Here is a 15,022-nt window from a genome sequence, read left to right on the forward strand (position 1 = left end):
TCCATTGGTTGTTTTATTGACAGACGTCTAGACAAACAGCCAATCGCAAGCAAACAGTTGTCAGCTGTATTCAGTATAACCAATCATGAGCCAAAATGGAGCCAAAGATTAATTGACAAACGTTTGTACGGAAATTTGACACTGACCACAGACTACAGTGTATAATGACAGACCAACTGGACCAACTGACACTGGGAGGAAGGAAGGAAGGTCATTGAATTTTGTAATTTTGTTGAAAAAATATTTTAATTGGTGACTGGGTGAATGTGTGATGTATTTATAGCAAAGGACTTGAAAACTAGTTATTAAGAAGGCTTTATGCAATTCTAGTTGAGCTCTTTTCTCTGATACACCCTTGCATTTAATGGTCGAAAGTCAACTTGTCTAGGAAGGTAAGCATCCTATTATTTACAAATAATTTTGTGATTTTGAATCAATAAAAGTGTTATCAACGGTTTGATTATAAAATAAATTCACCGTGAGTTTATAATCGCAATCATTGCACTTTTTCTTTACATTTAGCCTGAATCACAATCGTCATGAACTGAAAAGCTACTATCTTATCTGCAGAATACTGACTGGTCACATCCTATTTAAATATTATTTTAATAAAAGACTACATACTTACTTATTTATATTATTATCTAAGTGTCGATAGTAAGTGGAACTAGTGATCGTATCAATAATGAATTTTAAAAATTTGATTCAAAATTAATTATTGTTTACTAGCTTATTCCCGCAACTTCGTCCGCGTGGACTACACAATTTTCAAACCCCTATTTTGCCCCCTTTCTTAGTGGATGTCTATGTCATAATAGCTATCTGCATACCAAATTTCAGCCTGATCCGTCCAGAAATTTGAGATGTGCGCTGATAGATCCAGATCAGTCAGTCAGTCAGCTTTTCCTTTTTTTTCATTTACAGAATGGTGTCTGTGATGAGGCGTTTTATTATAAGACTGTTTAGGCTACGTAATATAGTTATCTTCACACTCATAGTGATGTTACTGTATGCAATCAGAAATGTGACAGACATGAAGACTTTGAATGATGTTGCAAGGCCTGTGCACTCGTCACTTAATAGGATATTGCATAAGGACTATTTTGTGCCATCTAGTTTAAAGGTAAGATAACTTATAATTAGATATTATAATATACTAGCTGATGCCCGCGACTTCCGTGTGAAATGTGGATTTATGTTTTTCAAAATCAAGCGGGAACTCTTTGATTTTCCGAAAAAAAAAGTAGCCTATGTGTTAATCCAGAGTCTAATCTATCTCCATTCCAAATTTTAGCCAAATGCGTCCAGTAGTCCAGCCACTTTGCTGAAATCAAAATAATTTCAAATCTTTCATTTCGTAATTTAGTGTATGGTACGTATTTCATCTCATGGTCTACCTTTAACATGCTTTTATGATTGCCATTTCAGAAAATAGACTGGCATAACTATCAAAAAATAGAACATGAAAGGCAGAAAGTGGGTGAGTATTATTAATTACTAGCTATTTCCCGTGACTTTGTATGCGTGCATTTAGGTTTCAAAATCCTGTGGGAACTCTTTGATTTTCTGGGAAAAAAAGTCGCCAATGTCACTCCCCAGGTCTTAAACTATACCCATGCAAAAACTCACGTCGATCCGTTGCTCCGTTGCGACGTGATTGAAGGACAAACCAATACACTAACAAACCATTAAAATAAATATGAGTAGTGAATAGAAAAAAACTGTTGCTGTTACTGCCACTGCATGGTTTAGGTTTTTTTAACCCTGTGGGAACTGTTTGTTTTTCTGGGATATAAAGTAGAGTACACCTGTCCCTGGGATACGAGCTACCTCTGTACCAAATAGATGATACCTAAAACATCATCTTGGTGGACTTTTTTTTAAAACTTTTTAAAACCCAGTGAAAACTTAATTTTCAAGATTGAAATCAAAAAGAATCTGTTTTTGAACTTTATTTTCGCGATTTTAGCTCTGATAGCAGCAGTGTGAAGGAACTAAATGTTAGTGATGAGACATCTCCAGGAACAACCCTCTCCCATGGCCCCACCAAACTCTCGGTTATATGGGCCGAATCGCGGGAGGGCGCACGTTCGGTTCTTGCTCTTGGCGTTTTCCCGGAGCGTCTTCTTGACTCCCTACAAATTATTTTATGTCTCCTCCTTGTCCCTTATGCTCACTCTCCCCTCTTGGGAGCTAGCCAAGTGATGAGACATCTGATAGAGTCTGATAGAGATAGAGTCAACATAAAGACTATTTGACACTCAATTTTAATTCGCTTCATTAACGCGTAAAATTGAACTCCTCTCGCGCCATTTTAACTTTGTGTCAAATTTATGTCAAAAGTACCATTTTAGTTGTTATTTCAAAAGTGAACCATACTTTGGTAAACGGACTATACAAAAATAACCGTCATTTTGTATGGCACACCTCTTCCATTGTTCTTGTGAATGTACATGAGGTAAATCTGTGGTGAAAACTGTTTGTCCATGTTGATCCAGTATAATTAAAAGGAGTAAGCCAGATTAAGCTTCTGAAGTTTTTTTTTGTTTTTCCAAGGTATTGGTGAACACGGTCACCCAGCCCACCTATCAAGCAAAGAAGCTGAACTAGAAAAGGAACTGTACTCTGTGAACGGTTTCAACGGAGCACTAAGTGACAAAATACCTCTGAACCGTTCTCTACCAGACATCCGCCATCCCGGCTGTCATAAAAGGCTATACATAGAGTCATTACCAACTGTCAGTGTGGTTGTACCTTTTCACAATGAACATTGGAGTACTTTATTAAGGACTGCATATAGTGTACTTAATAGATCACCACAGTTTTTGATCAAGGAAGTGTTTCTAGTTGACGATGCCAGTACTAAGTGTAAGTCAATGTTTTTAGATTTTATCTAGGCACATACTCTTAAGATTATATGAATGATAAATACTAAATAATCTTAATGTTAGTAAATGTGTTCAGATTTTAATCTACCCTTAAGATTATACGCTAATGCTGATAATAATTATTAAGTACATTTGTAAGATTTGAATGGCTCTAAAGAAAAATTTAATTATGATACTGTACAAAGTTAATAAGTTTTGTTTTATAATACCTACCTAATTTTTTGTTAAACTAGCTGCCCCGGCGAACTTTGTTCCGCCTAACAGTCGATTCAAATTTTTTAAATTTTTCTCTCCGTAAGAACGATCCTCGTACTTCAAGGAATAATATAAAAAAAGAATTAGCGAAATCGGTTCAGCTGTTCTCGAGATTTTTTTATTTTTTATTTTTTATTCAGATACAAGTTAGCCCTTGACTGCAATCTCACCTGGTGGTAAGTGATGATGCAGTCTAAGATGATAGCGGGCTAACCTGGAAGGGTATGGCAGTTTTTATTTCTACCCTTTGGTTTCTACACGGCATCGTACCGGAACGCTAAATCGCTTGGCGGCACGGCTTTGCCGGTAGGGTGGTAACTAGCCACGGCCGAAGCCTCCCACCAGAAAACCAACACATTTAGAGATTCATTTTTATATTATAGATTATTGCTAAATGTTCTTAAATCATTCTGAAAAGGATTTCTCTACTTTTAGAAAAGACATCCTTTTCAGAATGGTTGCTTAGCGAAAAAGAGGTATAAAATTTTTTAGTCCCATTAATTTAGTTTAGTACATACAAGTTTTATAAAATTTTCGTAAACTAATGGTGAATATAGAATTAGAAACATCTTTATATCTGCTAGGGTCCGCTTTAGTCTATCTATCAAATATCAGCTATCTTATTTTTGACATTTTATCCATGTAACATAAAGTCTGCTGTTGCCCGCGCCTTTGTCCGCGGGGATTTAGATTTTGAAAAGCATCAAAGTGATTGTAAGAATATCAACTTCCTCAATAAAGCGCTTTGCTTTTCAGTATTCCTCAAAGAAAAACTAGACGATTACCTAGCAAAGCACCTACCAAAGGTCAAAGTGGTCCGACTAAAGGACAGAAGTGGGTTGATAACTGCGCGCTTGGCCGGCGCCAAGCAAGCCACGGCTGATGTGCTGATATTCCTGGACTCGCATACAGAGGCCAACGTCAACTGGTTACCGCCACTGCTAGGTCTGTGTATGTATAATAAGTATTTGTTTCAATTCATTTTATTCAAATAGACTAGTTGAATATTCGGTCAAATTTCACCGAAATATTCGGTCAAATTTCACCGAAATATTCGGATGTTTTTAGGGTTCCGTACCTTAATGAATCGCCGAAATATATGGATATAGTGCGGAATATTGAATGCCGAATTCGGCTACATGATATATTTTCTAATCATCAAAATATAAACAGTCAAACACTATTCGAAGATAAACACATAACAATAAATAAGCATATTATTACAGAACCGATAGCCCTCAACTACCGTACAGTGGTGTGCCCGTTCATAGACGTGGTAGCGTATGACACGTTCGAGTACCGCGCGCAGGACGAGGGCGCCCGAGGGGCGTTCGACTGGGAGTTCTTTTACAAAAGACTTCCTGTCTTACCCAAAGATGAGGAAAACATGCCCGAGCCTTTTGAGTGAGTATTTAATGAAAATTGTAAAATATTTTGATCTTAGAGTGTTCGGCATAATCACTACCCATATTATAAATGCGAAAGTGTGTTTGTTTGTTGGTTTATTGGTTTGTCATTCAATCACGCCGCAACGGAGCAACGGATCGACGTGATTTTTTGCTTGGTTATGGAGAGTGACGTAGGCTACTTTTTATCCCGGAAAAGCAAAGAGTTCCCACGGGATTTTTAAAAGCTAAATCCACGCGAACGAAGTCGCGGGCATCAGCTAGTTAGAAAATAAAATGAGGATTAGATATGAATAAAAATATGTTTTCACAGGAGTCCGGTGATGGCGGGAGGGTTGTTCGCGATATCGCGAGTATTCTTCTGGGAGCTGGGCGGGTATGACCCGGGACTAGATATATGGGGTGGCGAGCAGTATGAACTCAGCTTCAAGGTTTCTATCACGTCACTATCCTACGTTACCTGCTATTTTAAACAATATGGAGCTAATTCTGAGCACAACCTAATTTTAGAGTATTCGCATGCTCTTCTTACTAATGTAATATGAAAAGGACAGACACAGTTTGACAGTCCTAAATTTAATTTTTAGATGGTAAAACCCGTGATTTTAGCACGCACTCGCGAACCTACTGTTTAAATTTGTATTGTGCACTAAAATTTAGAGTCTTTAAATGTGAAAGTCATGTTCCGTTCCTTTTTTAGCATTAGTAAAAAGAAAAGGATGCAGATAATCTAAATTTAGTTTAGAGAGAGACTAGAGAATCGGGGCCATTTTCAACATATTTTCATTTTAATATACCTTAATATTAAATTAAATCTGGCGAAAAAAAATTAGAATTTTTCACCCCAATTCTTCTATCAAAACCTAGGTATGTTATTATAATATGTCTTAACGTCCCTAATTTTATTGTCTAGGGTTTATGATAGCCATATTATTTGTCAATATGGAGACTTTTAAAATAGTTTAAAATCAATGTGTGAAAGAGAATGATGATCAAGGTGTTATAAGTCCCGCAAATTGCTATTGCGGTGGAACCATGTCTCATTAACATCGATATGACGTCATTTTGACGTCAGCCGAAATAAAAATATACCATCAGCTCGAAATTCAGTCATTAAAATGGCGTCCACGCGCATTAGCAATTTGCGGGACTTATACGAACTTTTAACTCCAAAATTATTAACAGATCTGGCAGTGCGGGGGCCGCATGGTGGACGCTCCGTGTTCACGCGTGGGACACATCTACAGAAAATTCGCACCCTTCCCCAACCCGGGCCACGGAGATTTCGTGGGAAAGGTGAGTATTACACATGTTTATTATTATAGATAGACCCATCTTGTCGCAATCGAAGACGTCAAAATAGACATGGAGTAGGTAAAAGGCAAGATGACACACTTATACACGTTTGGAAAATTACATACATATAATGATAGATTATTCAATATGAGGCTCTTTGGTACGGGCGCCGGGACAAATCCCAAGCGTAACTGGGAACTTAGAGTAACTCCCAAGCGTAGCGAGGATGTTGTATCTGGAATCCTTAGTGAAGCGTGGGGTTAAGGGGTCAGAGATAAGTAATTTTCAATAATCTTAAACATTGCATAATCAGTACCCTTATTATAAATGCGAAAGTGTGTTTGTTTGTTGGTTTGTTGGTTTATTGGTTTGTTGGTTTGTCCTTCAATCACGTCGCAACGGTGCAACGGATTGACGTGATTTTTTGCATGGGTATAGATAAAGACCTGCAGAGTGACATAGGCTATTTATCCTGGAAAATAAAAGAGTTCCCACGGGATTTTTAAAAAACCTAATTCCACGCAGATGAAGTCGCGGGCATCAGCTAGTCTACTATAAAATCGACAAATCCTTATCCATGCTTAATAATGCAGTGCAACTGCAGCTATGCGCAGCGCAGCGCAAATACAGTTGGACCACTACAGCTGGAGTTTAGAGATACTGTTTTCCAGAACTACAGAAGGGTGGCAGAAGTGTGGATGGACGAGTACGCGTCGTTCCTGTACAAGCGTCGCTCTCACTACCTGCGCATAGACCCCGGCGACATATCCGAGCAGAAGGCGCTGCGGGAGAAACTCAAGTGCAAGCCTTTCCGCTGGTTCATGACGCAGGTGAGGATAATACATCAAGTCAAGACATAGTTCAAGACCCTGTACCCATCTTATTCTAAAAGGAGACCCAAAGGGTCAGCAAAAACTGAGCAGCAAGATGCTCAAGCAATTTTCATTGATAAATTGATTATGAACTTAATCACAACTGAAACAGAGTTCAAAATTAGTGTCTAAGCGAATTTAGTCCAAAATTCCCGGTTGTGTTTTAACTGCTTAGGAAAATTCCATTCAGTGACATCATGCCGTCTACCAATCCGTTGTAGAGTTTGTAAGGGTAAGCATCATTGCATCAATCATTATTACAATCGCAATTGTTGTGATTGGCTGAATTTATGGTATTCTTTTTGCAACAATGAATTGTAGCCAATAGTGAGCGAGCGTCAACCAATCAGAGGTGATTGCGATCGTAACATTGTAGTTGTCATTTTACCGCAATCGCGCAGCTGCACTGGAGTGACGCGATAAAGTGACGAATAAATTGGTAAACACATATATGTACTAATAAACTGTTAATACATTTCTGTCGGGTAGTGATTTTAACTAACTTTTTTTGCATTTTCTAGGTAGCATTCGATCTCACAGCGAAATATCCGCCAGTTGAGCCCAGTCCGTTTGGTTCGGGACAGGTGAGCTTCTATTTATTGTGTCCTTATCATATATTGGTTTTCTTTATATCTCAGCTTTATGACATCAACATATAACCGCCTAGTTTCTTGCTAGTAATTCTCTGTAGCACGGGCAATCCGCACTAGTTCACATTGGTACTAGTTTACTTGACTGTTTAGAAGCACTACCTGTAAAAGTTTAATTGATTACCTGGTATGTGATGTCACTTCACTATCAAATTGCCATGCTGAGCTATCGCAAACGGTTACATTTTGCTTTTTTCAATGTCAGCAAAGAAGTTTCACTTCAATAAAATGTTTCTTACGCGTAATAAGCTGTGGTAGCCTAGGGGTTAGGACGTCCGCCTTCCAGTCGGAGGTCGGGGGTTCGATCCCGGGAACGCACCTCTAACTTTTCTTTTTGAGTTATATGCGTTTTTAAGTAGTTAAAATATCACTTGCTTTAACGGTCAAGGAAACTATCGTGAGGAAACCTGCATGCCTGAGAGTTCTCCATGTTTTTAAAGATGTGTGAAGTCTGCCAATCCGCAATGAGCCAGCGTAGCATGGCCTAGCTTGTCACTCTGAGAGGAGATCCGGCTCAGTAGTAGGCCGGTAATGGGTTGATCATGGTGATGTAATGTCGCCAACACTAGAAAATTGCTATGTCAACCTGTCGCAAACTGTTATAGGTACATTTTGCTTTTTCCAAGAAGTTTCACTTCAACAAAATGTTTCTTCAGATCCGTCCCGTGACGCACCCGCAATACTGCGTGGACGCGCACCACGGCCAACAGATGGATAAACTACAACTCAAGCTCTGCACCAGCGCCGCGGCCGGCGAGCAGGAGTTCCTACTCTCTTGGCATAAGGACATCAAGTACGTACTGTTGACTCATTCCAAAATGTTATTGAGTGTCGTCATCTATAATAATTTTTGACTATGTAAAATTAATCTTTACTATTGAGAAGAAGTTTAAAGGAGATCGCCCGTGAACGGGCCCTCTTTTGTGGCGTCGTGTCAAAACTTAAATTAATTTTTTTAATATATATAAAATAGAGCCTCAATAGCTCAACCGGTATAGGAGTGGACTGAAAACCGAAAGGTTTGTCGTACCTACTCCTAGCACAAGCTTGACGCTTAATTGGAGAGGAAAGGGGAATATTAGTCATTTAAAAAATGGCTAATATTCTTTTTAAAAAAATAAATAAAAATACATTTTTTTTTTTTAAATGTGTTATTTTTTTACGATTATGTTTTATAACGACTTTTTTTCACTCTATTATTGAAAATATCCACAATTACAGTTAGAATCGTAAACATGCATTTATTTTGAAGAAGTATTAATTAAATATAACCTCAATATAAAAAAATCAGCAATATAAAAAATTAGATTTCTTTATAACCAGGGTGAATAAATAGAAATCGTTTGCAGAATATAAAGAGTTAATTATTTGTCTAAAAAATAAAATTAAAACCATGGTGACATAACAATTATATTAGGGGGGGGGGGGCAAAGCTCCTAAGAAAATGGGCAATCTCTTTTAATTGCAGCAAAATGGCCTCCGAATAGGAGACCGACGTCTGAACCATTAGGGTATCACCCCTTGCTAGGCTTACTCTATTATTTACCATTTGTTTTACAGATGTAAGAATAGAAACATATGCTGGGACCTACCGGATTCCTCTCCGAAAAGTCCAGTACTTCTATACGGCTGCCACTTAGGGGGAGGCAACCAGTTATGGAGGTATCATTCGGTAAGTCAATTATATATATTCAAGTCAGCAGTAAATTCTAGTATAGACATGCTAACTGAATTCGTACAATATAAAACCCGTTTCTAGGACACCCAACGTCTCAAACACAGCACGAATGACAACTGCCTTGACTGGAATCCTTCCACGCGAGACCTGTTCATCAATCCGTGCACAGACACCAACACGCAGCAGTGGCTCATAGACAATGTAGACGCGGACATGATGGCCAAGTGGGATACCGTCGCCAAACGAATCACTGGACCTGTTGAAGACTATTAGCTCTATTACGTATATTTGCAATTCTAATACCACTGAAAAGGCGATAAGAAATAGAAAAAAAAACAAACAAACATATATAAGTAAATTCGTAACAGAGACGTGGAAACAATGGCCAAAACTTTACCATTGTTTGCACGATGGCCAAGTTCTACACACGTCTCTATTACTACGACTAACGTATTATAAGAGTATTGCATATTATAAAAACTGTATAGACTGATTCTTCCCCGCAAGACCTGTTCATCAATCCGTGCACAGACACTAACACGCAGCAGTGGCTCATAGACAATGTAGACGCGGACATGATGGCCAAGTGGGATACCGTCGCCAAACGAATCACTGGACCTGTTGAAGACTATTAGCTCTATTAGGGATAGTTGCAATTCTAATACCACTGAAAAGGCGATAAGAAATAGAAAAAAAACAAACAAACATATAAAAGTAAATTCGTAACACAGACGTGGAAACAATGGCCAAAACTTTACTATTGTTTGCACGATGGCCAAGTTCTACACACGTCTATTACTACGACTAACGTATTATAAGAGTATTGCATATTATAAAAACTGTATAGACTGTGATTCTTCCCCGCAAGACCTGTTCATCAATCCGCGCACAGACACTAACACGCAGCAGTGGTTCATAGACAATGTAGACGCGGACATGATGGCCAAGTGGGATACCGTCGCCAAACGAATCACTGGACCTGTTGAAGACTATTAGCTCTATTAGGGATAGTTGCAATTCTAATACCACTGAAAAGGCGATAAGAAATAGAAAAAAAACTAACAAACATATAAAAGTAAATTCGTAACACAGACGTGGAAACAATGGCCAAAACTTTACCATTGTTTGCACGATGGCCAAGTTCTACACACGTCTCTATTACTACGACTAACGTATTATAAGAGTATTGCATATTATAAAAACTGTATAGACTGTGATTCTTCCCCGCAAGACCTGTTCATCAATCCGTGCACAGACACCAACACGCAGCAGTGGCTCATAGACAATGTAGACGCGGACATGATGGCCAAGTGGGATACCGTCGCCAAACGAATCACTGGACTTGTTGAAGACTATTAGCTCTATTACGTATATTTGCAATTCTAATACCACTGAAAAGGCGATAAGAAATAGAAAAAAAACAAACAAACATATATAAGTAAATTCGTAACAGAGACGTGGAAACAATGGCCAAAACTTTACCATTGTTTGCACGATGGCCAAGTTCTACACACGTCTATTACTACGACTAACGTATTATAAGAGTATTGCATATTATAAAAACTGTATAGACTGTGATTCTTCCCCGCAAGACCTGTTCATCAATCCGTGCACAGACACCAACACGCAGCAGTGGCTCATAGACAATGTAGACGCGGACATGATGGCCAAGTGGGATACCGTCGCCAAACGAATCACTGGACCTGTTGAAGACTATTAGCTCTATTAGGGATAGTTGCAATTCTAATACCACTGAAAAGGCGATAAGAAATAGAAAAAAAACTAACAAACATATAAAAGTAAATTCGTAACACAGACGTGGAAACAATGGCCAAAACTTTACCATTGTTTGCACGATGGCCAAGTTCTACACACGTCTATTACTACGACTAACGTATTATAAGAGTATTGCATATTATAAAAACTGTATAGACTGTGATTCTTCCCCGCAAGACCTGTTCATCAATCCGTGCACAGACACCAACACGCAGCAGTGGCTCATAGACAATGTAGACGCGGACATGATGGCCAAGTGGGATACCGTCGCCAAACGAATCACTGGACCTGTTGAAGACTATTAGCTCTATTAGGGATAGTTGCAATTCTAATACCACTGAAAAGGCGATAAGAAATAGAAAAAAAACAAACAAACATATAAAAGTAAATTCGTAACACAGACGTGGAAACAATGGCCAAAACTTTACTATTGTTTGCACGATGGCCAAGTTCTACACACGTCTATTACTACGACTAACGTATTATAAGAGTATTGCATATTATAAAAACTGTATAGACTGTGATTCTTCCCCGCAAGACCTGTTCATCAATCCGCGCACAGACACTAACACGCAGCAGTGGTTCATAGACAATGTAGACGCGGACATGATGGCCAAGTGGGATACCGTCGCCAAACGAATCACTGGACCTGTTGAAGACTATTAGCTCTATTAGGGATAGTTGCAATTCTAATACCACTGAAAAGGCGATAAGAAATAGAAAAAAAACTAACAAACATATAAAAGTAAATTCGTAACACAGACGTGGAAACAATGGCCAAAACTTTACCATTGTTTGCACGATGGCCAAGTTCTACACACGTCTCTATTACTACGACTAACGTATTATAAGAGTATTGCATATTATAAAAACTGTATAGACTGTGATTCTTCCCCGCAAGACCTGTTCATCAATCCGTGCACAGACACCAACACGCAGCAGTGGCTCATAGACAATGTAGACGCGGACATGATGGCCAAGTGGGATACCGTCGCCAAACGAATCACTGGACTTGTTGAAGACTATTAGCTCTATTACGTATATTTGCAATTCTAATACCACTGAAAAGGCGATAAGAAATAGAAAAAAAACAAACAAACATATATAAGTAAATTCGTAACAGAGACGTGGAAACAATGGCCAAAACTTTACCATTGTTTGCACGATGGCCAAGTTCTACACACGTCTATTACTACGACTAACGTATTATAAGAGTATTGCATATTATAAAAACTGTATAGACTGTGATTCTTCCCCGCAAGACCTGTTCATCAATCCGTGCACAGACACCAACACGCAGCAGTGGCTCATAGACAATGTAGACGCGGACATGATGGCCAAGTGGGATACCGTCGCCAAACGAATCACTGGACCTGTTGAAGACTATTAGCTCTATTAGGGATAGTTGCAATTCTAATACCACTGAAAAGGCGATAAGAAATAGAAAAAAAACTAACAAACATATAAAAGTAAATTCGTAACACAGACGTGGAAACAATGGCCAAAACTTTACCATTGTTTGCACGATGGCCAAGTTCTACACACGTCTATTACTACGACTAACGTATTATAAGAGTATTGCATATTATAAAAACTGTATAGACTGTGATTCTTCCCCGCAAGACCTGTTCATCAATCCGTGCACAGACACCAACACGCAGCAGTGGCTCATAGACAATGTAGACGCGGACATGATGGCCAAGTGGGATACCGTCGCCAAACGAATCACTGGACCTGTTGAAGACTATTAGCTCTATTAGGGATAGTTGCAATTCTAATACCACTGAAAAGGCGATAAGAAATAGAAAAAAAACTAACAAACATATAAAAGTAAATTCGTAACACAGACGTGGAAACAATGGCCAAAACTTTACCATTGTTTGCACGATGGCCAAGTTCTACACACGTCTATTACTACGACTAACGTATTATAAGAGTATTGCATATTATAAAAACTGTATAGACTGTGATTCTTCCCCGCAAGACCTGTTCATCAATCCGTGCACAGACACCAACACGCAGCAGTGGCTCATAGACAATGTAGACGCGGACATGATGGCCAAGTGGGATACCGTCGCCAAACGAATCACTGGACCTGTTGAAGACTATTAGCCCTATTAGGGATACAGTGGAAACTCAATTAACCGGACTAATTGTTGTCGTTAGGGATTCGGATAATCGAAAATCCGGATAATCGAATGAATGAAGAAAAGCGGGTTTTGTGCATATTATGTAGTTCACTATAATAGTATTTTCAATTTTCAAAGTAAGATAACTATACCAAGTAGGATATCATATGAAAGGGCTTTGCCTGTACATTCTAAAACAGATTTTTATACATAATAGTTCTTGATTTATCGTACAAAATGACGGAAAAAATACCCGAGTATGGAGCGAGCCTGACTCGCACTTGGCCGAACAATTTTCGGTTGGTAGTCCGGATAATCGCAAAACCGTATAACCGAGGGCCGGATAATCGAGTTTCTACTGTAGTTGCAATTCTAATACCACTGAAAAGACGATAAGATATAGAAAAAAAACAAACACACATATAAAAGTAAATTCGTAATAGAGATGTAGAAACAAACGCACGTCTCTACGACTAACGTACCTTAAGAGTATTACATATAACAACTGTATAGACTGCGAACCTTACACGCGAGATCTGTACATTAATCCCTGCACAGACACCAACACGCAGCAGTGGCTCATAGACAATGTAGACGCGGACATAATGGCCAAGTGGGATACCGTCGCCAAACGAATCACTGGACTTGTTGAAGACTATTAAAAATATTTGAAAGAATTCTAATACCACTGAAAACCCGACGAGGAATAGAAAAAAACCAACATAAACATGCAAAAGTAAATTCGTAATAGAGATGTGGAAATGATGGCCAAATAGAAACTTGGCTATAGATTCCACGCACGTTACTACGACTAATAACGTACGTAAAAGTATTAGTATAATAATATAATCTTTATTTGATACAAATTTACAAGGTAAACATTAAGTTAACCATGGAAGCAGCAGTTGAAAGTTCCTGGCCCCCAAACTAGGATTCCCTGTGCTATGGGAAAAAGTATAGGAAAAAGTATATTATACTATACCAGAAATTATGGCCAAATATATTAGAATATACCTACCAGAAATTATGGCCAAGTTGTAAAAGTGGTCGTTAAACATGTCATTGGACCTAATGAAGACTATTAGAGATTATTCTACGTGGACAAGTGTGACTCCTTTCTAAACGAGTCCCCTGGACCTATTAGAGATTAAAAGAGATTATTAGTAATGTTTGCGATTCTTAAACCACTAGAAAAAACTTTCGCAAAGTGAATTCGTAATAGATAGAGAGAAACGATGGCCATTTAGGATACGATTGCTATACTCTATCCACTGAGAGAATTTAATATAGGGCTCTCTCTATTGCATAATCTCATACAAATGACAAAGACAAAAAGTCAGTGGGCGTTAACCATTTTTAGCGACCAACCAATCACAATCGAGCTTGTGTTTTGTATAACTTGTTTCCGTGGATAGAGTCTACTGTAAAGTGTAAAAAATGTAAAGACAAATTGCCTTTTTGGTTCAAATAGTATTTTAGAATAGAATAGAATAGATTTATTTGCTGATACATAATAAACACAATAAAACATAATTACAGTACGCGGCCGAAAGTAATGTACATCGGCCTTTAGAATTACATTCCGGCTTTGTAGAGCGTTGTCTCTGTCACTCATACCTATACAAATCTGCTATCTCCTTCTAAAGGTCGATGTACACTACTTTTGGCCGCGTACTGTACAAAAATTTTCCGTTTTAATAATTTTAAATTAGACTTATAAATCAACTTGCCTTTATATCTTTTGTATGATAATTACTATTAAATTAATATGTTTGTATACTTTATAATATTTCTAAAAAATCTGTATGGCACTTAGATTATTATCGATTTGGACTCACTTCGATTTATATATCGGAAAAGAAATACTTAAAATATATTTATTTGGAAATTAAGTGCATTTACTAATATTTATAGAGATTTTTAAATACTTAAATTGCATAGTTTTAAAATGTAAAAAATAAGTATGTAAATACATTTTTCACTGTCCCAAATTTACTAGGTAATAAATAAATAATAATTATATCACAATAATTATGTGCTAAATATATATTCAAATCAATAGTAAATAGGTA

The 15,022-nt window shown here is 37.9% G+C and overlaps 1 protein-coding gene across 1 annotated transcript; it reads left to right on the top strand.

Annotated features, from left to right (window-relative positions):
• The first annotated feature begins 198 nt into the window (after window positions 1–198).
• Window positions 199–13,790, top strand: LOC117983245 (N-acetylgalactosaminyltransferase 6-like). Its single transcript, XM_069499376.1, has 13 exons — window positions 199–392; window positions 925–1,123; window positions 1,429–1,480; window positions 2,557–2,868; window positions 3,900–4,088; window positions 4,370–4,547; window positions 4,863–4,980; window positions 5,735–5,845; window positions 6,517–6,675; window positions 7,239–7,301; window positions 8,024–8,160; window positions 8,928–9,039; window positions 9,127–13,790. The coding sequence occupies exons 2-13, from the start codon at window positions 926–928 to the stop codon at window positions 9,316–9,318; spliced, it is 1,821 nt and encodes a 606-aa protein (XP_069355477.1). The 5' UTR covers window positions 199–392; window position 925; the 3' UTR covers window positions 9,319–13,790.
• Window positions 13,791–15,022: the final 1,232 nt, after the last annotated feature.

The sequence above is a fragment of the Maniola hyperantus genome, chromosome 6 (genome assembly GCF_902806685.2).
Source record: "Maniola hyperantus chromosome 6, iAphHyp1.2, whole genome shotgun sequence".
Lineage (NCBI taxonomy): Eukaryota > Metazoa > Arthropoda > Insecta > Lepidoptera > Nymphalidae > Maniola > Maniola hyperantus.